This window comes from Zeus faber (genome assembly GCF_960531495.2).
Source record: "Zeus faber genome assembly, chromosome: 11".
Lineage (NCBI taxonomy): Eukaryota > Metazoa > Chordata > Actinopteri > Zeiformes > Zeidae > Zeus > Zeus faber.
In genome coordinates this window covers 28,727,643-28,753,608 of record NC_137205.1, presented here as the reverse complement: position 1 = coordinate 28,753,608, position 25,966 = coordinate 28,727,643, and the positions used below count along the sequence as shown (strand labels likewise).

The following is a 25,966-nucleotide window of genomic DNA, read 5'->3' as shown; positions in this document are numbered from 1 at the left end:
CCTACCCTGTATTATCTTTTTAAGTCTCATTTTTTTTTAAATTTTTATTACTCTATTCACTAACTGCATTACGTTTTAGGAATCAGTTAGTTTCAGTTAGTTGCTAGGTAGGAATTAGGTTAGCTATTGTGTTCGGTTTAGTAACAATTGTGCATAATCTCCGGGTGCGTTGCAAAGACATTTCAGTGCAGAAATGTATGAACGTATGTTTATGTATGTGACAAATAAAACTCTTGAATCTTATATAAAACATGATTTGAATATTGATTAGACAGATATACAGCACAGATAGATAGAGTCACTGATCACTGTCATACTATCCAGGAACAGAAATCTCACACCGATAATCTGGACGTTTTCATTTGAAAACAGAGATTGTGCAGATAAAAGGATTTTTTTACGCAACAACTTCCATCGGAAGTCACGTTCCCGACCCCAGGAGGTCTTTGCTCAATGTCCGTGTTGTTTACTCAAGATGAGGCCAGGCTTTAAATCGGCTCAAGCGGCCAACAGGGACCAGTCTCATTCAAACAAGGAGTTCACTCCTCAAACCAGTTTGGTACTTATGTCAAAGTCAACTGAATCCAAACCACCCAGGAGCGCCTCAATGCTACTGAAAAACAAACAAAAAGCAGGTCACACTCAGTCAGCACCCAGGGAGGTTTGCTGATTGATTGGATTTTTTCATGCTGTTTACGAGGAGCCATGTTATAAAACTCAATTCAAATTAAAGGATTTAAATGTTAACGTCATAAATGTTTCCCAGACAGAATCACAAGCCCTCGAGCATCTCTCGGTGGGGACAGCTGGATGAGAACTGACATACATGCAGCAGCATGTGGTGAGAAACGTGACATTTTTCAGCCTTACCCACACCCACATGCTATACCTCAGGTAGAAACTTAACGAGATGAATGGAATAAGAAGTGGCCTCCGCCCACACTTGGTGCAGCATGTCCCCCCCCTCCGCCCCTCCCTCCTCCCTCTTCCCTCCCCCCTCTGGTTCTATAAAGTGCAGCTCGGCCTGTATCTCCTCACTCTCTCCTCTCCAGCCGGTGCAGAACTACAACCCCCAGCATCATCATCACATCACTTCACCGCTGTAATGCAATCTACCGGCTCCTTGAGAAGCTCCTTTGGGAGCACCCGCATGTCCATGGCAGGCTCTGGACCGCGCATTACCAGCTATAAATCTCAAAGCCTGTATGGAGCTGGTACTGGCTCTGGGGCCCGCATCTCCTCCACCAGCGCGGGCAGGTCATTCTCTTCCGGCGGCGGTGCCGGTTTCGGTGCTGGTGGTGGTGTCGGTTTTAGTTTCGGTGGCGGCGCTGGCTTCAACTTGTCCGACGGCATTGACGTGTCCGCCAACGAGAAGGCCACCATGCAGAACCTGAACGACCGTCTGGCCACCTACCTGGAGAAGGTCCGGAGCCTGGAGAAGGCCAACGCCGACCTGGAGCTGAAGATCAGGCAGTTCCTGGACAGCAAGACCTCCCCGGCGGCCAGAGACTACAGCGCCTTCTCTGTCACAATCAGCGAGCTCCAGCTCAAGGTAAATGCACCTGTCAGCTCATGCTTCTCTGGCAGAACCTCCACTTCTCATGCTATCTCATGGTATTTGTACATACAGTTGTGTTTTTTTAATCAAACGAAATAGTAGACATTCCTGGTGAGGGCGTGCATCTACTGCAGGATGTGAGAAGCAGTCTCAGGCACTGTGTGATTAGAATCTGACCATTTACACAAGCAATTAAACAAGTGTAAAGCAAACGTATATCTCGGCATCAATATGTAATTTCATTCTTTCATTGTAAGTTAATGACATAGGTATGACCCTAAACTAAAAGTGCTTTCTTGTTGGGCGCAATTGATTATAGTGACAGCAATGAAGGTTAAAGCTCTATCTTACTCCTCTTTTCCCTTTTTAGATCCAGGATGCATCAGGTAACAACGGAGGAATCTACCTGGCCATTGACAATGCCAAGCTTGCTGCCGAGGACTTCCGGGTCAAGTGAGCATTTTTCCTCCGGTCGTATTGTTCGTGTCATGTCTGTGCATTTTCTTCTTCTCCCTTGAGATAATATTATCCTTTTCCCTTTCAAGTATGTTCTTCATAAACCATTCTGTTAAAAGTAAGAGTAAGCAACTTCCAAAATGAAATTTGCCTTCTGCGCAGGTATGAGAACGAGCTGGCAATGCGTCAGTCAGTGGAGGCCGACATCGCCGGGCTGAGGAGGGTCCTGGACGAGCTGACCATGACCAGAGGCGACCTGGAGATGCAGATTGAGGGCCTGAGAGAGGAGCTGATCTACCTCAAGAAGAACCACGAGGAGGTCAGTGGCCAGTTGAAACATCAAAAGCCAAATTGAGGCTTGAGAATCATTAAGCCTGGAGAGGAGGGTGACCACGCCAAATATACAAGTTAGCTACATACTGAGGCCATATGTGAGCCACACAACCAAGCAATTTTTTTTTTAATATGAAACAAATGTATCACATTTAGCATGTTTCTTTGGAGTTATTGCTGTTACCTACCAAGCACTATGAGGGAAGCTAAGCAAGTAGGATGATAAAGGAAGTCAAGTTTGGTGCGGCTTGTTCAGTATTGGAGGTAAAGCTCAACCTCTCTGTTTGATGTTCCAGGAGCTGCTCATGGCTCGCACCCAGATGAGCGGACAGGTGACCGTGGAGGTGGACGCCGCTCCACAGGAGGACCTCTCCAAGGTCATGGCGGAGATCAGAGAGCACTATGAGGCAGTGGCCGCCAAAAACCGCAGAGACCTGGAGTCCTGGTTCCAGGCGAAGGTAACCAGAGCGGGTTCAGCTTATTTGGAGGGAACACAAACCTAAAGGAATTTCAACTTTATGAAGGACAAACTATTTGACAGGAACAAGAAACTTTGCAAGGGTTCAATAAATAAGCCTCTCACTAACAATCTTATCTTACATTCCATTAATTTCTTCCATAGACAGAGGCGCTAAACAAGGAGGTCACCATCAGCACTGAAACTCTCCAGACGTCCAGATCAGAGATTACAGAGGTCAAGAGGCTACTACAGAGTCTTCAGATTGAACTGCAGTCACAGCTCAGCATGGTAAACCTCAAACCACAGAAATACAGAATATAAATTCTCAGTCAACGCTGACCTTAACTGACTCTTGGCTTGTGGATCTGTCCACTTACAGAAAGGGTCTCTGGAGGCCACTCTATCAGAGACACAGAGCCGCTACAGCATGATGCTGAGCAGCTTCCAGGCACAGGTGTCCGGCATGGAGGAGCAGCTGGTGCTGCTTAGGGCCGACTTGGAGCGCCAGGGCCAGGAGTACCAGACACTGCTGGACATCAAGACCAGACTGGAGATGGAGATTGCAGAGTACAGGAGGCTGCTGGACGGAGAAGTGGACACCTCCAGGTGAGAGTAGTTTGTGACTTCTTTGACTTGTGACAAACCGAGTAAGTGATGTCCCTCACATCTAGAGCGAGTACAGCAAGTTAAAACTTGTGCCTTTTGTCTCCTCCTTGTTTCAGCACTACGACCACCACAAGGCGCCAAGTGGTGACCATCGTAGAGGAGGTGGTGGACGGCGTGTTGGTCAGCTCTGACTCAAAGGTCATCAACCAGACCCTGCCCAATTAGCACTCAGCAACGTGCTCCGCCTCACCCTGACATAAGATAACAAGCATTACCATCCTCTCTTCGACGGGTGCAGGAAAAAAATAAAGCATTCTGGGTTGATGAATCTTATCACATTGTCGTTTGTGTTTTTTTTCAAACAAGGGCGTTAAAAATGTTGCTATTAGCCAACAGTAAGGAAATTAAAAAGTCAAGGTTACACACAGGGTGAAACCATCTATTGGGACTAAGGCAGTTGTAATGTTTTCAAGGGGTTTCAATGAAGTCACAGGAAATGACAAAACAATAATCACTATTGACAAAGGGGCAGACAGAGTAATACTACTATTGATACACAAACAATACAAAAAATAACATTAATACAAGTAGTTTTAAGACACGCAGCCGTCCAAAACACATGTGGTCTATTACGAAGGTAGTCTGTTGCGTAGTGCATTAACAAGACTGGAATGAAGAAGCAACAGTTACATACAGGGCAAAAACCTTCCCCAAAATTGAGTAAAACTGGCCCCAACAAATTAGAGGGGGGTGGGGGGGGGGGTGTGACGACACTGAACCGGTGACCTTAAGAATCATCATATTTCATTATTAGGGCCCTGCCAAATTCACGGCTGTCAAAATTGTGACATGAAATCTGGCTCCTTTTGCATATTTGACAATTTGCAAAAAAATAAAAAATAAAAGTGCCAAAGTGCTGCTGAGCTGACTTTATGGTTTGTGTTTCCATGGCAATGGGGCTGAAACCAGCAGCAAGAAGTACCTCAGAAAAAAACTACAGAGACGACACATCAACACATGACACGGTGCATCGGGCACAGTCGTTCGTTCTCATTTGTATTTAATTATTTTTATACCTGTGCTGTCAGCATGCTGGGCTTACAACACAAAGTATTTGCTCCGTTGCATCCAGGACAGAGTAAGTCTGCAGCTGGAGTTCAACTTCTCAACCTGCAACGCAACTCTTTATTCATTCTTTAATCATCAACAACTGCTGCAATAACTCTGTCCTGTGGACGACCTGTGGGATGACAAGAGCACCTGACACTCCAGGACCGCAGGAAAGCCCCGAGCACACCGCCCCCTAGAGGTCGCAGAAGACCCCACAGCTCCTAAGGAAGCGGGGAGCCAGCGGAGCAACACCCATGCCCGGCCCCCGAGGAGCATAACCCAGTCCCGGAGAGCGCGAGGAGACCCTGCACCCCCAAAGTGAACACATACAGTACAACCCATCCCGAAGTGCAGGCATAAAACACACCCGGAGGCGCAGAAGGGGGCCTGGAACGCACCCGGCGGGGCTGCGGGGAGCGTCGCAGGCCAGAAACCACCCGGCACCAGGGCCAAGCCGGCAGGACCCGACCCGATTTCAAACCCGCTGAGCGTCACAATCTCATTCTCAGCAGGAAGTTGTTGTTGGCGACAAGATGAGCAAACAAAAAAATCTTTAAAATGGGAGTCTGGAGTCGCTCCGGAAAAAGGGTCGTTCGTTCGCAAACTGCAGCCGGACACACGGGCTGAGCTGAAACTCGAATGTCCTCACTCGCAAAGAGCCGAATCGCGAAAAAGACAATTCATTTTCCCTTCACACAAAGGCACACTGAGCTTTCATTCACACATGCGGTGTCAAAAAACTCCTGAATACTATGAACAAACTTTAAAACAAGCTATTTTAGATGAGAAATGAATGGATTTTCAGCGATTTGCACGGCCTATTTCTCACCTCAAAAACAGTCCGATACGTGCTCTCAATGAAATACTGTCTTTGTCTTCATGCATCTCAACACGTATGTGTCTTTTTTCAAGCTGCTGCTTTCACTGCACCTGCCCAGCCACTTAAGTTAAAAATGTTTCCACCGGCTAAACTGCCGTGTTTTCAGAAATGTTTTTTATTGTTCTTTGTCCCTATAAAACCTAACGATGAGGAAAAGTAGTATCAGAGAGAAAGTGCTGCGTTGTGGGTTTAGTTACACTTTAAAAGTGGTTGTATTTGCTATGTTTATAGTTTATAGTTAAAACACTGCTCTAAAATGCCTTTCGCTGTTTACCTCAGTGAGCAGAACTTTGAACTGGGTTGCTAGAGCCACACACACAGCTTACTGGACAGGTTGAATCCCAAATTCTGGGTTTTTGGTTATCATAGTTAAAAAACAACAACTTTTTTTTCCCAATTTTGTAATCAGTTTGACATCAATTCTGGAAGTTTTGTAATAATTTGAACAGAGTGTCTCGCTGCTACATGATCTCCTTTTGTTTCGTGTTCGATATGAAGATATGAAGATGTACGTCTTTCTATGGACAAATTTAACAATCAAATCGGTTCACATGCCCTATTGGAGGTTTTGGAAAATTTGAACCATATAGTAAGAAACCTGCATTAAAATGATCTTGCCAGCAGGTGCGTAGCTGTGAGTGGGCTCAGGTGGGCCTGGGACCATCCACTTGGCCCACCAGGTCAAGTTTGATCAAAATACATTGTTACAATAAATATGAAAATCCATGTAAGAAAATAAATAAATACAAACTTTTATTGTTGATTTACATTGGTTTACATTATTGATTTATTGTTGAATTGTTGTGTGTGTTTAATTTGTTTTGTGAATAAATCCGAGCTGTTGAAACAAATTGTAGGAAGTATTTTTCTCTCCAGGAATGTAACTGGTAACTGCTCCCTGGCGGCAGCGCTCTCTGGCAGGAGGTCACGTGCGTATCACCACCTTCACAGCGTGAGGGAATTTTTTTCTGAAGGTAGACATACACTTAAAAGAAGTAGCTGTTTTGGAACAAAAAGACATCTTCAGAACAACAAATTGAGGCGGTGATCTGGGTTCTTGTGGCGTTCTCGGTGCAAGACCCTGATACAAACTTTGCCGTTTGTCTGTTTCGCGCTCTAAGAGCTCCCCTTGTCGTGAAAGGAAATAGGAAATACTAGTACTGTCAATAAATCACATTTAGTTTGATTTCGCTATTTTTTATTTAAATTATTTTAATCTTTGCGTGAAGTAAAGCCACTGCCACCTCCTCTCGCTGTTTATCCTTCTTTTCCCTGCAGAGTTCTTATTGATTATGCTGCTGACGGTGTTCTGGGACAAGATCTACAGTGGTTCTGTGGTCTTAAGTGTACCCCCTGCTGCTCTCTTGTTTTTTCTTTCTTCTTTTGTTTTGTTGCCTTCCTTATGAACACAACTTATTTTGTGCTTTGTGTTGTTTGTGATTGTTTTCCTAGTTTGGTTTGTTTGATGTGGTGCTGCCTTGCATATGCGAGGGGCAGAGCCCACTTGCTGGCATGTGAAGAAGCACGCCCTGGCAGTGAGCTGCTCCATGGAGGAGTGCGGTCTGACAGTGGGGAAATGTCAGCAGGACAGACCCCCATGAGCCCACACTTCCTCAACGCCCAGCCCCCATTAAACCCCCAGTTTGCCCAGTCCCCTCTGAACCCCCAGCCAACCTCAACTCCCACTCCCCACTGAATCTCCAGTTTCTACTGAACCCCCAGTTTCCATTGAACCCCCAGTCCATCCAGTCCCCACTGAATCTCCAGTTTCCATTGAACCCCCAGTCCGTCTAGTCCCCCCTGAACCCCCAGTCCTCACTGAACCCCCACTATCCACTGAACCCCCAACCCCTCCGAAGCCCCCAGTCCCACTGAACCCCAGTTTCCACTGAACCCCCAGTCCCACTGAACCCCCAGTCCCCACTGAACCCCAGCCCCTCCAAACCCCCAGTCCCACTGAACCCCCCGTCCCCTCCAAACCCACAGTCCCACTGAACCCCCAGTTTCCACTGAACCCCCAGCCCGTCCGAACCCCCAGTCCCACTGAACCCCCAGTTTCCACTGAACCCCCAGTCCCACTGAACCCCCAGTTTCCACTGAACCCCCAGTCCCACTGAACCCCCAGTCCCACTGAACCCCCAGTCCCCACTGAACCCCCAGTCCCACTGAACCCCCAGTCCCCACTGAACCCCAGCCCCTCCGAACCCACAGTCCCACTGAACCCCCAGTTTCCACTGAACCCCCAGTCCCACTGAACCCCCAGTTTCCACTGAACCCCCAGCCCGTCCGAACCCCCAGTCCCACTGAACCCCCAGTTTCCACTGAACCCCCAGTCCCACTGAACCCCCAGTCCCACTGAACCCCCAGTCCCCACTGAACCCCCAAGTCCCACTGAACCCCCAGTCCCCACTGAACCCCCAGCCCCTCCGAACCCACAGTCCCACTGAACCCCCAGTTTCCACTGAACCCCCAGTCCCACTGAACCCCCAGTTTCCACTGAACACCCAGTCCCCACCCTATACTGTTACAGCCTTTATAGACTGAGCTCTTTTGGTTGAGCGTGTTGTATATTCAGTGTTTTGCTGTTATTGCCTTTGTAACGCAGAATGTTACAAAGTAAAAATGTCTACTTTTTAGTTTATCTAATTTTTAACAAATCCTTTTTTTCCTGAAAAAGATGGCCCATTAAAATTTGGCTGGCTCACCCAATATACAATTTCTGCATACGCTACTGCTTGCCCGTAGGAAGCACATCAACTTCCTGTTTCCAGTCTCTTACATTTGTGTGGATAAAGCCAAAAGAACTTATTTGCAGACAATAAAACCTTGAAAACCTGATAAAATGCAGGGTCTGGTGAAATTCACTGTCTGACATTTGAGTTTCCAATTTTCAAAAAGTCAATTTAGTGTTTATTTTTTAAGGTTTAAGATTGCCCCTAATATACTATATGAATATACAGTACATGTATATAACATGCTGTGCTTTGATCCGTAAACTTTTTCTCATCTCTCATGCAACGGAAATATATTCTTCATTATTTGTGTATTTGTCTCATTTGTTTCACACTCAGCTTGGTGTGTCCATCAGTGACATTCAAGAGAACTCAATGTTTAATTTTCTTTTTCTTTGTGGAAGCCCAAGTTTGGCAAATGTCCGTAAATAAACAGTCTAAATTGGTTGAAATCCATAAAAAAGCTCCATAAATCTTGCATATGAATCTCTTGATTTTTGACTGCTCGCAAATGTTGATGACGAAATGGTTACTGTAATAGAGTCGACACATCCAAATAAGAACAAGCGTCCCGCAAAAGTACATGTGCTTTTAAATCCTCAGTAAAAACAGAAAGAAAAGTCGCCAACTGAAAATGTGAGGTTGTATAGCAACACCATTCTGAGTTATTCCAAGAGAGAGAGGGGGAGAGAAAGGGGGGGGGGAGAGAGAAAGAAAGAGAGATAGAGAGAATGAAACCAGCTCGTAAAACCTCTGTCTGGGACATGAGGCTGTAGTTGAGACCCAGTGAGTTAATTATTTACTTTAACAACGCTAAGTCAAGCAAGTCTCTCGACTTCCATTGGTGAACCAGTCAGGTAACCATGGCAATACCCCGAGGCATCTTCTTGTGCCAACATCAAACAGGAACTCACAAAAAGACACTGTGAAAAGTTTTGCATTAAAGAAGGATGAAGCATTCCTGGAATGACAGAAAGATAAGTTTCCTGACTTCAGGAACAGGACTTCTAGGCCTGCACGTTTGAGGTACTGTACGGCGAGAGCAAGGCCACCCCATAGTTGAGAATTTGGCATATCCATGTAATATCCATGTATTTAGGGCATAATAATGGAATGGAATAATGCAATGCAATGTGGCTGCATTCACATCTAACTGTGTTTCTGCAAACCACTTCCACGCTTCCTTAATTCCAAATCTGGAACAGAGAAACAGACAAAGGAGCTTTAATTGTTCTCTTATGCAACGGTGTAAAATTGTTTGGCGGCTGCAACGTTGTCGCATTGCAGCCAGCGGTACAACCGCACTGACAAGCACGGGCAGGTAGAAAGGAATCCACGGACAGGGTGGGAGGTCTGGGGGTCATGTGGCCCTGTCCTTTCAAATGTAATAGTTTGTTTAAAAAAAAATAAAACACAGACGGGTTTGCAGAAAGTTCGATCCACCAGACCAAACTTATCCATTCATGTCAAAGGAAGAACATTTTTTAGACTGCAAATAGAAGACCCAAACCAACAGCATGAGGGGCACTTTCACAGTGCCTAGGGTGGGATTATTGCACAACAGATTCCATCTCCGATATGAGTGTAACCGTTGTCTCTGTGTTTTCCTAAGCTGTTGCCTGCAGGTGGTGGGGGCAGGATCGCCACACCCCCCGCGTCCCTTCCCTCCCTCTGCAGTGGCATAAAAGGAAGCACTGTCCAAGCGCTCCTCATTCAGTCCTCTCTCCTCCTCTCCATCCAGAGCAGACAGACGCACCGCAGATCTTCACCATGGCTTCCTACTCTCGTTCTCAAATGGGCTCTGGAGGCCGCATCACCGCCACGAGGAGTCACGGGAGCGTGTATGCCGGCGCCGGCGGCACGGGTGTCCGCATCTCCAGCGGACCCCGGTACTTCTCGGGCGCCGCCGGAGCGGGGTCTAACATGTCAGGCTTCAACCTGTCAGATGCTGTCGACGTGAACGACAACAAGAAGGCCGCCATGCAGAACCTGAACGACCGTCTGGCCACCTACCTGGAGAAGGTCCGCAGCCTGGAGAAGGCCAACGCCGACCTGGAGCTGAAGATCCGCCAGTTCCTGGAGAACAAGACCAAACCTCAGAGCCACGACTGCACCGCCTTCAAGGCTGTGATCAGCACCTTGCAGGACCAGGTGAGGACAGTTCATCTCATTCCTAACAGCTCATCTCCTCTTATCCAACTCTCTCTAAGGCATAAAGAGAAACAAACAGACTGAAACAGATGAGAGACCAATGATTTTGATGGTTTTAGCTGGAGGACAACGCAGCGAGAGGGCAGGGCTGTGGGAGTCTGACGGGAAAGATTAAAAACAAATTGTAGGTTGTGATCATTTAATCAGCAGCCAGTTTGGAAAACAGCTTAGCCTGAGCCAATCATGAGTTGAGTAAACTGTAAACCGTCACTCAGCAGAATGTAGGTAAATATTCCAATATCCTTGGGCAACACCGCAAATATCATCAAAGACACCGTCAGTGTTTGCTGCGGGCTGCATGCAGGTGGAGCCACACCCTAAACAGACTCGCCTGAAGCAAAGACAGCTGGCTTCAATAATAAAAGGGGGAGGGACCTTCAAATTTGCTTGACATGCAAATGAGAATCTAAAGCCAGAATGCAAAACGCTGGGCCAGAGAACATTACTTGTTTCCGATCTTTTCTATTGTTCATTATTCATTTTTTCTACTACTCATGGTTTTTCCTAATCAGCCTCACATAAATCACATAAAGAAGTTTTTTGTCACTGGCACAAGCTCATCAAATCATCCAATGCAACCGCTGCTCAATGGGGAATGAGGTACAACCAGTGAGATTTTTTGTCATGTATGGAGAGGCAGGAAAAGGATGCTGCTATCATTTCAACATTCAAGAAAGCTTTTAGAGTAACTCTGCCAGTGTGGCGATTAAAATTAACAAATTTATCAGACGCATGAGCCTTTACCTAATGGCTGGTGCTCATTAAGCAGGCAGATAATGTTCAAAGATTGTAATTAGTCGGTGGTTGTGTGCCTATATGAAATCCATCCATCCAATAGCGTATTACCATTGTTCTGCCTTGTTTCAGATCCTTGATGCCTCCCGGGCTAATGCAGCACTCTACCTGTCTATTGACAACGCTAAGCTGGCCACAGATGACTTCAAGGTTAAGTGAGTACATGAATAATATTAATAAAGAGTCCTAATCGGGTCTTATCCATTGACGAAGACATGTCAAGGAACATGTAGAGAAAGTCTCCAACTGGTGCTGGCAGGTATGAGAATGAGCTGGCCATGCGGCAGAGTGTGGAGGGAGACATCACTGGGCTGAAGAGGGTCCTGGACGACCTGACTCTTGGAAGATCCGACCTGGAGATGCAGATCGAGGGGCTGAAGGAAGAACTCATCCAGCTTAAGAGGAACCACGAAGAGGTGGGGCTGAAAGTTCACTCAACACACCAAACTTCCAGGATTGAAAAGTCTGGAGTTGGGCAGGTTTAGCTGTCTGGGGTTTATTTTCATACCTGTACTATACTCAATCTTGATTTTATGTGACCCCCAGAGTTGATTCTGAAGATCAGAATTTGCTGTGTAACGTAGCAGAGTCAATGCATGATGAGCCGTTCCAGTCTCTACATGCATTAGTACACACGACGAAGCTCACGCAGACATCTCTGAGACCCTCTTTGGTGCGTTCGCACAGGACCTGTTGGCGATGCACTCCCAGATGGGCGGTCAGGTGAATGTGGAGGTGGACGCCGCTCCCCAGGAGGACCTCTCCAGCGTCATGACTGGAATCAGGGAGCACTACGAACAGGTCGCCAACAAGAACCGCAGAGACCTGGAGTCTTGGTTCCAGGCCAAGGTGAGGTTGTCTCCAATAGTCAGGATGATTCCAATAGACATTCAACAGTCAAGAGCGGCCAGCGAGGCAATGACAAAGTAAAGCAACTCTCAGCACACTAAGCCATTAGCTATTGGCACCTACAGTATATAGGTACACGATTTTGATTGAATTACATACACAATGTGGAGTTTCCCGTGTGTTGGTCCTGACGGTTAATCTGTCCCCTTCCAGTCGGAAGAACTGAACAAGGAGGTTGCAGTGGGCACCGAGACGCTCCAGACTTCCAGATCTGAGATCACAGAAGTGAAGCGTACACTGCAGAGCCTGCAGATCGAGCTCCAATCCCAACTCAGCATGGTGCGTCACCCACCTGTATATGTATATTTTGAAAATTGCTGAAAATGTATCTTGTTTGTAGTATTTTCTCACTGTTACCATTACACCTCTCAGCACGAGGCCAAGCGCTCATTTAAGTTCTTCCCTGGTTCCTCACCACAGAAAGCCTCGCTGGAGGGAACCCTGGCTGAGACCCAGATCCGCTACTCCAACATGATGCTGGGTTACCAGAAGCAGGTGGTGGCGCTGGAGGAGCAGCTTTCTCACCTCAGAGCCGACCTGGCGCGCCAGAGACAAGAGTACGCCGACTTGCTGGACATCAAGACCAGACTGGAGATGGAGATCGCCGAGTACAGGAGGCTGCTGGACGGGGAGCTGTAGGTTAGCTGATCGTTAGCTGCAGGACGCTGGGATGAGCTTTCAACACTCAAGTAAAAAAAGTAGTTATAGGCAAGACAAGCAGTGTAGGAAGGAATCTAACTGTACTTCTGTTTGACTTTCCCTCTTCCAGCCAAACATCCAGTGGCCCCGGTAAGGTTGTGGTCATCACCCAGGAGATTGTGGATGGCAAAGTGGTCAACACAGAATCTTCCTAAAAAAGCAACTGCACTGAACAGATGCACAAAAAACAATATGCTGTTTGCCGTTCACAGAAATCTGCAAATAAAAGTGGACTGAAACAAAGCTTGGTCTTTGTTCTGTTTTTTTTGCCGTGTGTCTTTTTCCTGCTCTCTAAAAACTGAAGCCCCGTAACTGATGTCATGTGAATCTCTCGAAATGGGCTCACATGGGTAGGATCACTTGATGGAATGAACACAGTGACATCAAAAGCAATCACATCCTAAATCACATCAAGTTATTTTGAGTCAGTTCAAAGACCTTGGAAGACTCAGGTGACCAGCTGGTCATCAATTGTATCACACTAATCCAAGAAGAATGTGGTTTGTTAAGATTGATGCCTTATCACTGGCATTATTAATTTACAATTCTGCTGCAACCAAAAATACGACCACATACAGCAGAATGACATTAAATAGTACACCAACAATCTGTGCTGTGAAATTCATGCAGCGAAAATGCATTTGTTCTGCCAATGAGCTTCCATTAGGTTCCAGAGTAGTAGAATAACGCTGGTTGGATCACTTCTCAGGACTGTCTGGAACCTGAGAATGACCGGTTTCGCCAGCCATTCACCTTCTGCCCCGCGTCTCTAAATCGACCACAGCCGTCCCAATAACCACTCGTCCGTTGTATCAGGAAACGGCGCTGAATTGGCACGGCAAAATGAGCTGATGGAGAACAAATCACCTTGACAAACTGGGTCACACCTGGATTTGTGCGGCGATTTTGCACTGGATGCAACACATTTCAGTCAAGTCCTTTGTGCTGAGTTCTGCTTTGGTGAACTTTGACACACGCCAAATGGCGGCGTCGGCCATTAGCAATGCAGCCCTGGCCCCATGCCTTCCCGGTATTATCAGGGCTTTACACTTTTCTTGCGTGTACGAAGCAACTTCAAATTCTCGTGGTTTCGTCATGTTTTTACATGCAGCGGTGGCCAAAAATAAACAGTTGAATGACACAATGCAATCTAATTTAGCTCCACCTTTGATTGATTTATCCAAAAATGGTCTCATTTTCTAGCTCATTTTCGTTCCACTGTGGATTGAAATCCTGAGATTTGCCAGGCTAAATCTCCATCTTGTGTATATTTGACAGTTAACAACAGTTGGGACCTCCACCCAAACTAAACAGCAAAGTACCGTTACAAAGTGCACCTCCAGGCTTCTGTCTTTGCACGTCCGGGCTTGAACTTCAGTCAAATCCATCTAAGCAAATTCCATAGATCTAAAAGAAAAGAACAATCACACGTTGACTCGTGAGTCTTGTCAAAGCAAATATATTCCATTCATGGAATAATATCAAAGAACTTTAGGCTTTTAAAATAATGCTCTAAACATTTTGCATGACGACAGTGAGCATTTAAAGAGGTACATGTCTTTAGAGATGTGATTTTGGGAGAATAAGGCTAAACAATCTTTGGGATCCGCAGTCTGCATTCTTTTCATTTTAACAAACCATTTTCAAACGATGAAATGATTCTCGAGAGATCCCTCCATTTCACAAGTCGACGGTAGGAAAGCAGCCACACGGCGCTTCCGATTCTCATCGAGCGGAAATCCTCCCTCACTCACCCGTGCAAAGGCTCCTCGTCCACTTTTTGGCATTTTTCAAAATTCTGCAATGGGTGGAGTGAGGCTCAGACGGCAGGGAAATACCTCTCTAATTTATCACCTTGTGTTGTAAAGTATGATTCATGAATTAAGGTGATTCAACATCAACTCCTGTCCCCCAGGGGCCAATTCACAAAGAGTGTATTGAGGCTGCTGGTAGCACCATGAATTGCGCCGTCACACCACGCCGATATGACTGCGCAAAGACGGCCATAAAGTTTTGCGTCTGATTGCAATTATCCATGCGACAAAGTAAATGATCTTTGCATCTGTGTGTCAGCGCGGGGGGCGTATGTCTTCAGTGTCTCCATGGAGCCTGAGATGGGTCACACTTTTTTGTTTGTTGGTTTGTGAATTGGATGTTTTTTGCAACAAGGAATTGTGTGTATTTGCCAAGTGTATTTGCATATAAAGGGGGAACTTAAGCACCAAATGTATGAATAATACCTAATTTAAATATGTGCAAATAGCACCGGCGCATGAGACGCGATTTGCATGGCAGTGACAGACGAGATTAGAGATAGACGCTCGCTTTTTCGAGAGCTGCCCAATACTTTTGCGGATTCGCCCCTCTGTGTGCACCCGACGCCTCCTTCCTGGTATTATGTCCGTCGCTTTGCCTCTCGCTCATTCCTGGGGCGGGGCAGGGTGGCTGGAAGGTATTCACCACGGCCCCCAAAATGGGTTAGGGTTAGGGTTAGCACTCTTCCACATAAATAGATCATTTTGAGTCAATTTTCGTGACTCGTCAGGAACCGAATGGAAAAGAAGAGATGAACCTTTTATCACTAAATGAGTTAGTTGGCAGGAAGCTGGATTATTCTCAATGTGTGTGTGTGTGTCTGTACACACGCCTATAGGCATGTACTGCATGTTAGAAATTCAAAAAAAAAAAAAACCTCACCCTGTCACTTTTGCACAATACCAGCTCAATCTAGAATTTCTGGGTCCAGAGAACAAGACAATGTCGTGGAGTGACACTTTAACTCAGCAGGTCAGAGTTTGTGTTTTTAAGTGGAATTTGAAACATTTTCTCACTATAATAGACTTTCAGTAAAAAAAAGTTTCAAACTCCACTTAAGAACCAATAAATCATCATGTCAATGAGCTTTTGTGTTGCAAGATCAAAATCGCAAGGCTGCACTGATTCATGGGTTCCATCCAGAACAGCAGCTCAGTGCTCACCACAACAAGTTTTACTCTGGAAGGCAGAACTTCGAGTCAAGGATGGACTCTTTGTTGAGATTCTAATTCTCTAAGAGTTGCTCGGAGAAACGGGTCAATTTCACGACTCCTTCGTGTCGTCTGAGTTGGTTTTAACCCACGGTGAGCGGACGAGGGACGACTCCCAGCGAACGATGAGCGAGTGTCAGTGTGTGGAACTGAATGCCCCCCCCCCCCCTTTATGAGATCTGTTCGCTTCGCATGAATCATTTACGAGTCTTGCATGACTACTAGCAGACCATGATATTAAGCAGGTATACATGTTTCTGATGTATTTCGGGGTTAACAGGACAGTGGTGATGCCGTGGGATTATTCCATCGTAAAGCTTGGGAAACTCTGCAACACTATTTATGTTTATTTTCTGCCATTTAGTGCACGGCCGTGTTGAGTCATGTGCAGAAGGAATAGGGTGGCGTTCTGCCAGTGGAAGTTCTGTAATTACATCAGTTTTCGATGTAATTGTGTGTAAATGCACCGTATCCGTTTTTTTACGTCTTCAATGCAAGTTTTACTATTTACAACTTTGCGTCAGAGTTCCCTTTCAAGCCGCAGAACCTTCGTATCACAGAGACGGCAAGCGTGAATAGATGTGAAAAAAATACAAATTCCTCCAAAATATCATGAAATAAAAAAAGAATTACATTGAAATAAATACTTTGAATTCATTTATTTCCTTGGCCTCCAATCGGTTGATAAATCAAATTAAAAATATATTTATTTTACTCTGTCATTCATCAATTACTGCCTCTTTAATATATTTTTTGTTTATGATCATGTATTTTACTACTTGCCCCCACGCAGCATCATCGTGATGACTTCATTGTGTGCAAGTCATTTTCTGATTGCCAGGTTGTGTTTTCTTGATGGTTTTGTTGAGGCTAATTGCCGGCCTCTCCTCTTGAGATTTGAGATATCGAACCTCCTAAAACGTTCACGCTTGTACTTTTCAGACACAAATACACTTCTCACCACTTTCAGACACATGTCGTTATGTTGGAGAAATGTCTGGATGCCTCAGGGTTTCAGTGAGGACACGGCGATGTTGACAGACCACGCCCGTCAGGTAGAAAATGAGCTCCGTTGCTTTGGGGGATTTTGGACAAACCAGCTCCACCTGATTGGGAAAGAATGCCAGGGTGTTGGTGAGGAGCATTGCAAAGTGGCCAACACCCCACCCTTCCCATACCGTCTTCTTTAGAGGCATAAAAGCAGCCCCCACATCACCAGGTCTCTACCCCATCCTTGTCCTCTCCACCCAGAGCAGAGCAGAACAATTGACACCACCTCTACCTCCACCACGCAGCCATGACCTCCTTCTCTAGCAGCAGCTACTCCACCACCGCCTCCCCGATGAGGATCTCCAGGATAGGGTCCTCCGGCTCCTCTTTCCTGTCGAGCGGAGCGGGTCGCATCGGCGCCATGAGAGCCGGCAGCGTGTACGGCGGCGCTGGCGGCTGTGGGGTCCGCATCTCCCAGGCCTCCACCCTGTCCGACGCCATCGACGTCAACGCCAGCGAGAAGGCCACCATGCAGAACCTGAACGACCGCCTGGCCACCTACCTGGAGAAGGTCCGCAGCCTGGAGAAGGCCAATGCCGACCTGGAGCTGAAGATCCGGCTGTTCCTGGAGAAGAAGGTCGCCCCTCACACCTACGACTGCTCCGCCCACAGCCTCAAGATCAGCTCGCTTCAGGGCAAGGTGGGTGCCGTGGGTTTGAAGGAAATTAGCCCGTTATCTTTAAGTTAAGATGAAGGTCGGACCAAAATATGGATTTAACATCTTTTGTTTAACAGTAATTAAGTAATGAATTAGGTAATCAATTGTAAGAAATCAACAAATATATGTTGTAGATATTTTTATTTTCTTATATCTATACAGATTCCAGATTCATCATGTTTGTTATTGTTTTAAAATTACTTTCAGACAGGCAGGTGTCCCTCACATTTGACTAACTATGAACAAGATGGATCTTTTAACTTATCGAGACGATTCGTGCTTTTATTAGAAATTATAATGGATGCATAATGTGATGGACAATTTAAAAATGCACAGCCGTACGGATTTGTTGGGACATCGGGTCAAGATCAGAGTTCTCATTATTGGAGGTCAAATGTCGTCTTTTTAACAGGTGACATTGAAATGTGTTGAAAAGTTCAGTGTGCAGTGAACAGGCCTCCAGAGTACCAAGATAAACCTTTCCCTCCGGGGCTATTTCCAGTGCAAACCATTTGCAATACAATGTTTTTGGAAGTTTTGGAATGTACATTTAGAAAACAGGTTATGTAATTGGCCTAGAGCCTTGAATTTTAAATGCAACTCCACCCTAAAAGTAAACTACTTCAAGTCTGAAACATGCTAATGAAAGAGAAGATTTTGGTTTAGAAATTGGCCCCATTGTATTAATAGTTGATATTCTTTCGGACATTCTGCTGGAACTAGTTTCCACGTTTCCAGGTTTATGACCTCTCCTGTCTGAACCCCTCAGCTCCTGGATGCTGCTCGTGGAAACGCCGGCCTCTACCTCGCCATCGACAACGCTAAGCTCGCCGCCGACGACTTCAAGATGAAGTGAGCATGCGCTATATTTTCGTCAAAACTCCTGCCTGAAAAAACAAACAAAAAAAAAAAAGCTTGTGGCACAACCGGGTCTTGTGTTGTCGTCTAGTTTTCCAAGTTTTCTAAGTGTGATTGCTCTCCAGGTATGAGAACGAGCTGGCCATGCGCCAGTCGGTGGAGGCCGACATCGCCGGGCTGAAGAGGGTCCTGGACGAGCTGAATCTGACCAGAGGCGACCTGGACATGCAGATCGATGGCCTGAAGGACGAGCTCATCATGCTGAAGAAGAACCACGAAGAGGTACTCATCGAGTACTCCGAGTAAAACTACTTCTACCAATACCAATACCACTACCACTACTACTACGACTACTAGGACCACTACTGCGACTGCTACTACTGCTACCATTACCGATAATGATAATAATAATTTTAGTATAAAGTAATATGAACTGTTGACAACATCATTATTGATTCTGATAATATTTATAATTTGTGAGTATATAATAAAATAATTAACAACGATAGGCCTATAATAATTACATATTATAAAATAATAATGCATTAATTAATAATTAATAATATATTATTGTATTCATATTGTATTGTAATAATGATCATAATCATTATATTAGTTCCGTTTAATTGAATAGTAATGTTTTGGTAATGTTTTAGTAATGTTTCATTTTGCTCATTAGTTATAATTCTAATAATTATTCATATTACTAATGTTATTATGCTTTTTTTTTTCTTAGGCTTAAAATTAATCAATGATCTCAATGACTCTTAAACAGCATATTTAAAATGCAAAGTGCCACCGACAGTTAACATCAGACAGCGTACTCACCCGCACACCCCAGTCCAGCCCATAGGAGTCAGGGATGCTCCTTAAATGATGAATGAAATGGTTCCCGCAGGATCTGGTGGTGCTACGCTCCCAGATGGGCGGTCAGGTGACCGTGGAGGTGGACGCCGCTCCCCAGGAGGACCTCTCCAGCGTCATGACTGGAATCAGGGAGCACTACGAACAGGTGGCAAACAAGAACCGCAGGGATCTGGAGTCATGGTTCCAGGCCAAGGTGAGAGGCACAAGTAGGATTGCTAGAGCCAGGGTTTTTAGCTTGTGGGTTGTCACAGAAATGGAAAACAAGCCTTTGAAGCATCGTGCGATAAAGAGCATCGTTTAGGGAACTCTAACTCTCAATATTTTATAATCTTATCTTTCCACGACTCAACATTTGGCCCTAAATTGTATCATCAGCAGTGGAGAGGAATGTAATCACAATATAATTAACAGTTCTATCTAACGTTCTAACGCAATTTAGTTGATTGTACAATTATTAAGTGGAATGCAGCCGATGAAAGTGGAGAAAATGTTTTCTTATTTTTTATTTTTGCTGACTTTTTAATATTCTTTCATATTCTTCCAGAGCACTGAGCTGAACAAGGACGTGGCCGTCAGGACCGAGATCCTACAGACCTCCAAGTCTGAGATCACAGAGATCCGCCGCGCGGTCCAGGGCTTGCAGATCGAGCTGCAGTCTCAGCTCAGCATGGTAAGAGCAAGGACGCAACGAGATGATTTGGGGTTTAACACTCTTCTTCACGGTGGACCTCAGGACATATCGTGAAATACGGCCATATTGTAACATGTATTTAGGAAATATAGGATATGTTTCTCTGTCGAGGTGTTAAACCTGGGTTCAGTAAAATTCCACTCTGTGGATTTACTAATATGTAGAAAAGAAAATACATTTCAATGTATGGGAGGAGTGCATATACTGTATCAACAATCTTAAAACCCTGCAGTGTATTGGAAATATAAATTATATTTATAGCACAATGGAGATGTGACTAAATTCAAACATAGCACCGCACCATCTCCTGAGCAATATAATAAATATCAAGAGAAGCTTTGCATACAGAATTTCACCTTTGGCATCTCACTCATTCTCACTAATCACATCTGCCAATTGCCTGAAACACACACTACATGACCAAAAGTATGTTGATACTCAAACACCACACCCACATGTGCTTGTTGAACATTTAATTTCAACACCATGGGCAATGATATGGAGTTGATCCCCCCTCCACTCTTCTGGGAAGGCTTTCCACTACAGGGATCCGCTCCCATTCAGAAACGAGAGCATTAGTGACAATGCGTTTCCACTGCTCCAGAGTCTAATGGTGGTGTGCTTTACACCACTCCAGCTGACACTGGAATGGTCCATTTGACGTCCATTTGACAAACTGATTTGTTGTAAGGTGGCCTCCTATGACAGTAAAAATCATAGAGCTCTTCCCAATTCCGCTGCAGGTGTTTGTCTCAGGAGATTCATGATTTTATGCATGTGTTAGTAATGGGTGTGGCTAAAATTGCCAAGGCCATTAATAAGAAGGGGTGTCCACATACTTTTGGCTATGTAGTTTACATTTAATGCAAAAAACATGTCTCTGGGATAAAGAAGCCCAACCTGTTTGGGTAATTAGGAATGTTGAAGCCTCCTTGACCCCTCCACCTCCTCCTCTCGGGTTCTGTGCACCACAGAAAGCCTCCCTGGAGGGAACCCTGGCCGAGACCCAGAACCGCTACTCCAACATGCTGGCGGGCTACCAGAGGCAGGTGATTGAGCTGGAACAGCAGCTCGCTCACCTCAGAGCCGACCTGGAGCGCCAGGGACGCGAGTATGCCGACCTGCTGGACATCAAGACCAGACTGGAGAGGGAGATCGCTGAGTACAGGAGGCTGCTGGACGGAGAGCTGTACAGGTGAGGGCATCCAAAGTGACACTGATGATGATAATGATGATGATGATGATGATGATGATGATGATGAGCTACTGGGTTGTAAAAATAATAACATAATAAGAATACAAAACAGAAAAAATTGAATGGCAACAGGCAAGAAAACCTGAGGATTACCTGAACAATTGGCAATATAGTACAATACAGTTAAACTAAGGATTAACATGAATGTACAATAAACAAAATAAATAAAAAATGAATGCTTCCTACAAAATAAAATAACATTGGCTGTTACAAAAACTTACAGTACTGATAGAAAATAAGTGTAAATCTAGAATTGACAAAAACAATCAAATGAGCCTGAAATCAACAATGAGCCAGAATTAGTAATGTCTATGGGAACGTCTAACTGTTGGTTTGTTCTCAGTGAAAGCTGTACCACCAGCAAGGTGGTGGTGGTCACCGTGGAGACCAAGGAGAAGAAGGAACAAACAAACACCGCAACCTAAAAAAGGATGTTCCCCAACTCTGTATTTGCTTAATATGACATGGGCTATTGTGGGAAGGGTTTGGGTTAGGGTTAGTTTGGGCTGACATTTGGGTTCGTTTGGGTTAGGGTCAAGTTTGAGTAAAATTCTATCCACACAACCACCTAGACTCTTAAATATTCTACGCCTGGTCACATTTGAACTGGAAGACCACAGATATAACAATTTATTTTAAAGACGTTCAAACATCAAACAAAATGCTAACCATTGGTCTTGTTGTGTTTATGTTGCTGTTTTAAAGCCTTGTTCCAATAAAAGAAATGGGATAATATTAAGCGTTTTACATTAATATATTTATTTAACTTGATATGGGTCAAATTTGACTCAAACACCATCGACCACTGTAAAGCTTAGGAGTTATTTCCGTGGGCCAGCCTGGAAGACAGCATCACCCTGGTTCTGTTGACAAAAAGCCAATGGGATTTTTCCATTGGATTTTGCATTATTGCAGAAAATAATCTCTATGGCAAACAAAAGTTTATGATACTTACACGTTTTGTTCAGCAAAATAATCTTCTCAAATCCACACTACTTTTAGGATTTTTGAAGCGTAAATGCAATTGTGGTGTGGAGGTGGTGTGGTTTGAGCAGCCACACCTGTCTTGGTTCTAGGTAATTGGGCCAAGAGTCATCAACAAGCAACAGGTAAAACCCCATCCCTACCCACACGGAGCAGAGGGGCCCATGTCATAAAATGCTGGCCATCTGCTCTGGGCTTGTTCCATCCAGCCCACTCTCCACAATAAACGGGTTTGTTTTCAACCCCATGGTCTGTGTCACTGTGTCGGACGGCCCTGAAAACGCCACTTTGGTGGCGTGTGGCAGGCGAAACTCCCACAGTGGCACCCGAACAAGGACTCTTGGGCACAGAGAAGGGACATAGAATAGGACCTTGAGAATATATGACCCTGGAAACTTAGAACCCTGGGAGCATAGGACCCTGGGAACATAGGACCCTGGGATAAGCGCCGTTATTTTGAGATACCGGTACATTATTCTGCTTGTTGCATGGCTAGTTACCAAATACTTAAATTAAATTAATACTAATTTATAACATTGACAATTGACACAGTGTATTGATATTGAATATTTATGATATTATTTTTAGAATGCCTAGTTTAAGAACTAATATGTGAAAGTACTAAAGTAGTTAGGAGGTAGGGGTAAAAAAAAAACTAAGACGTTTGATGTACAACAAGTGAAGAACAAATAATAGTCACCAAAATGGAATTACTCAAATGGCTGAAAGTACCTCAATATGAATGAGTACTTGAGTAAAAACGCTTGGCTGATATAAAGCGGGTGCTTGCGTAGGAGCACTAACCTGGACTTTTTGCTTCGGCAGTAACTGATGAAACAGCGCCTCCCACCGGCGGCAGTACAGAACTGCAGCAGCTCCATTCCCTCAGCGTGTGCAGTACAGGTGTTCAGCTCTAGGGGGCGCAAGACATAAGTAGAACCATGCTCCATAACGGGTCCGAGAACGTGGTGCGGGTTAACGTTTCACTAAGACGTGGGTGGAAAAAAAAGTCAATCTCACGATAACAAGACAAAATACAATCATTAGTGAGGTTGAGTAATACATGGAAACATAAAATGTAAAATAAAATGAATAAATACATGAAAATATAAAATAATATAGTATAGTACAGAATATATAGTATAATATAGTAAGAATATAATATAGTATAATAATGTAAAGTAAACACTTGTTTACCAAAGGTAAAATAATATACAATAATATACAATATATAAAATAATATACAGATTATACAAATTGGTTGAGTCTGGGTATACTGTATAGGGAAATACTGTGCAGAGTAAAGCTCTTACCTGCCACAGCAGGTGTGTGCAGCCTTGTCCCAGGGGCACTTACAGTACACTTCCTCAAGAAAAACTCAAAGTCAGCGTCTCCTGACTGCAGTTCACACTATGTCAACTTCCACCGAAATTATAACACGTCTGTCATCACAAAGCTCTGGGTATCAGTGACAGGAAATTGCTGCAGAGCAGATATCTGTGGAAATCAAAGCTGCAACTGTAAATATCAGGTTTCACATTCTACTGCACCTCTAGTCAAGACAAGGGTTGAACTTTTGAATTCCTTAATTTAGACCAATCAATAGATAGGTCTCCAATTGATGCCTGCAGAGGTTGTTTTTTTCTCCAATAAATATTTCCAATAAAAGAAAATTAAAGAGCCGTATTATCGGCCAGAGATCGGGAGATATTCATTAAGACCTTTATTTTCCTCACATTTAGATGAACGCATTTCCCTCTTCACCTGCACAGATTGGGCAACATCACAAGTAAAACATGGAAACAGGATATTTTACTTAGTTTCTCCAGGTTCCGAAAATAAAAATTCCTGTTTACGTGTTTTGGCTCCAGCCGTGCACTGATCTGCTTTGACTCAGAAGTCTGTAGTACAATACATGTGGTTGACTTTAACCAAAAAGCTAGACCTACGCTAGACGTACGCCCTGATTCTCCTCTCCACTCATCGACTCCATGTTGAACTTTGAAAGAATAGAGTTTAAAATCCTGCCGACCAACCCGATTCGATCTAAGACCCCTCTGTGGTGTGGGGATGGCGTGGTTTGAGCAGCCACACCTGACCTGGATCTAGGTGATTGGGATCAGGGTGGCTGCAGAGTGTCCGTAAAACCCCCATCCCCACACTCACTCAGGAGAGGAGCCCTGTCATGACATGCTCCATCTGCTCCTGGCTAACTCCACCGAGCCTCCTCTCTACAATAAACTGGTGTCTACAACCCACCGTCGTCCCCGCTCTGTGCCCGAGGGCCCTGAAAACGCCACTTGGGTCGCATGTGGCAGTCAGAACTGTCTTATTTCAAAGACCCCAACAAATACATTTTCATAATTGTAATTATCAGCGCCCATTTTTATCTGGATTGGTTCTATTTTCACGGTAGAGAGAGCAACGTTTTTATGGCGTTTCCATATTAGAACATAGCCATATTTGATTTTGATACAAATCCTATTTGATCGTCCTTGATTCGTCCAACCTCAAATCAAAAGGCCGCCGTGAGTTTCCGGTTTTAAAAGAGGACCTATGATACTCCTTTTGACACATGTGAATATAGGTCTCTGATGTTCCCAAAACATGCTTCTGAAGTACCACTTCTGAATAAACCACTCAGGTAAGCCGTTCTAACATGCCTCCAAACCATCCTCTTGACGGGCTGTTTCAGTGGGAGGAGCCCAATGTCTGTGAGCCAATGGGGTTTGAGCATGGCTTCCAGGTTTCGTTCAATTTAGTCCGTAAACGTTCCCTTATTTCACCTCTCCAGTCCACCGAAATCTGTTTCCGAACAAATCTGAGGTGAGAAATAAACAATCCAGTTGCTGAATCTTCACTCGTATTAGACCTACAAGGCCTCGTTTAAAAGTTTGTTCCCACTTTCGTTGCCGTTCTCCAAGCTTGCGGGTGGAGCAGACGACCATATAAGGAGAGATCCGTGACCAGCTGACGTCAGCTCATGCAGAGTAGAAAAAAAACTTTTAAAACAGTGCGTTCAGAGCGGTCCGAATCCGTTTTGCTCACGGCCGTTACTTCAATCATTAGTTTACCTCGTTATCTGACACTTTGGCCACGTCTGACATGAACATCCCAGTGAAACATTATATATATATATATATATATATATATGGATATATGACTCGCTGTGTTTCTATTCCCTCTGTTTGAGCTGCTCTGTGTGTTGTGCAAAATCCTGTTTGAATAAAGGTTTATTGACTGAACCCGTCCACGCCCTGATGGGACGCTGTGTTGGAACTGTCAAACTAACCACCTCCTCCCCCCCTGCCTCCACCTCCTCCACCACATCCACCCCTGCCTACACCTACCGTCACCCCTGCCTCTATCTGCATCCTCCTCCTCCTCCGCCCTACCTCCACCAACCCTGTCTATGGTTGCCTCTGCAACCAACTACTCCTCCACTGATGCCTCTCCACCTGCCTACTCTTCCACCCCTGCCTCCACCTCAACCTGCTTCCTTATCCACCCCTGCCTCCTTCTCTTCCACTTGTCTCCACCCCTGCCTCCACTACTCCCCATGCACATGTTCCCTCTTCCTTGTCCACCTGCAGCTCTGACTCTCACACCATGTTTCAGGTCCGTGCCACGCCCTGATGTCAAATTGTGTGTGTACGTGTCAATTTTTCAACTTTACAATGCAAATAGCTCAAGGTGCACACGCACACGTGCACACACACACCAACATCGTGCGTGATCCTTCTCATTCATAGTTTAATAGTAGTAACTGGGGACGGAGGGAAACCACTAGAGTTTATGACTGTGTATAAGAACTGGGTCTTAAATCTA

The 25,966-nt window shown here is 44.9% G+C and overlaps 2 protein-coding genes across 2 annotated transcripts; both read left to right on the top strand.

The window, feature by feature from the left end:
• The first annotated feature begins 1,030 nt into the window (after window positions 1-1,030).
• Window positions 1,031-12,992, top strand: LOC307237403 (uncharacterized protein). Its single transcript, XM_080010116.1, has 15 exons — window positions 1,031-1,552; window positions 1,929-2,011; window positions 2,177-2,333; window positions 2,644-2,805; window positions 2,970-3,095; window positions 3,187-3,413; window positions 3,530-3,637; window positions 9,423-9,479; window positions 9,761-10,286; window positions 11,214-11,296; window positions 11,401-11,557; window positions 11,829-11,990; window positions 12,204-12,329; window positions 12,471-12,685; window positions 12,820-12,992. Exons 1-15 carry the CDS (start codon window positions 1,106-1,108, stop codon window positions 12,902-12,904), a joined length of 2,721 nt encoding a protein of 906 aa, XP_079866242.1. The 5' UTR covers window positions 1,031-1,105; the 3' UTR covers window positions 12,905-12,992.
• Window positions 12,993-17,072: 4,080 nt separating this feature from the next.
• LOC307237402 (keratin, type I cytoskeletal 50 kDa-like) lies at window positions 17,073-21,098 on the top strand (the record flags this gene model as incomplete). The annotated part of the gene is made up of 6 exons (XM_080010115.1): window positions 17,073-17,465; window positions 18,253-18,335; window positions 18,467-18,623; window positions 19,240-19,401; window positions 19,753-19,878; window positions 20,874-21,098. 6 exons carry the CDS (start codon window positions 17,073-17,075, stop codon window positions 21,096-21,098), a joined length of 1,146 nt encoding a protein of 381 aa, XP_079866241.1.
• Window positions 21,099-25,966: the final 4,868 nt, after the last annotated feature.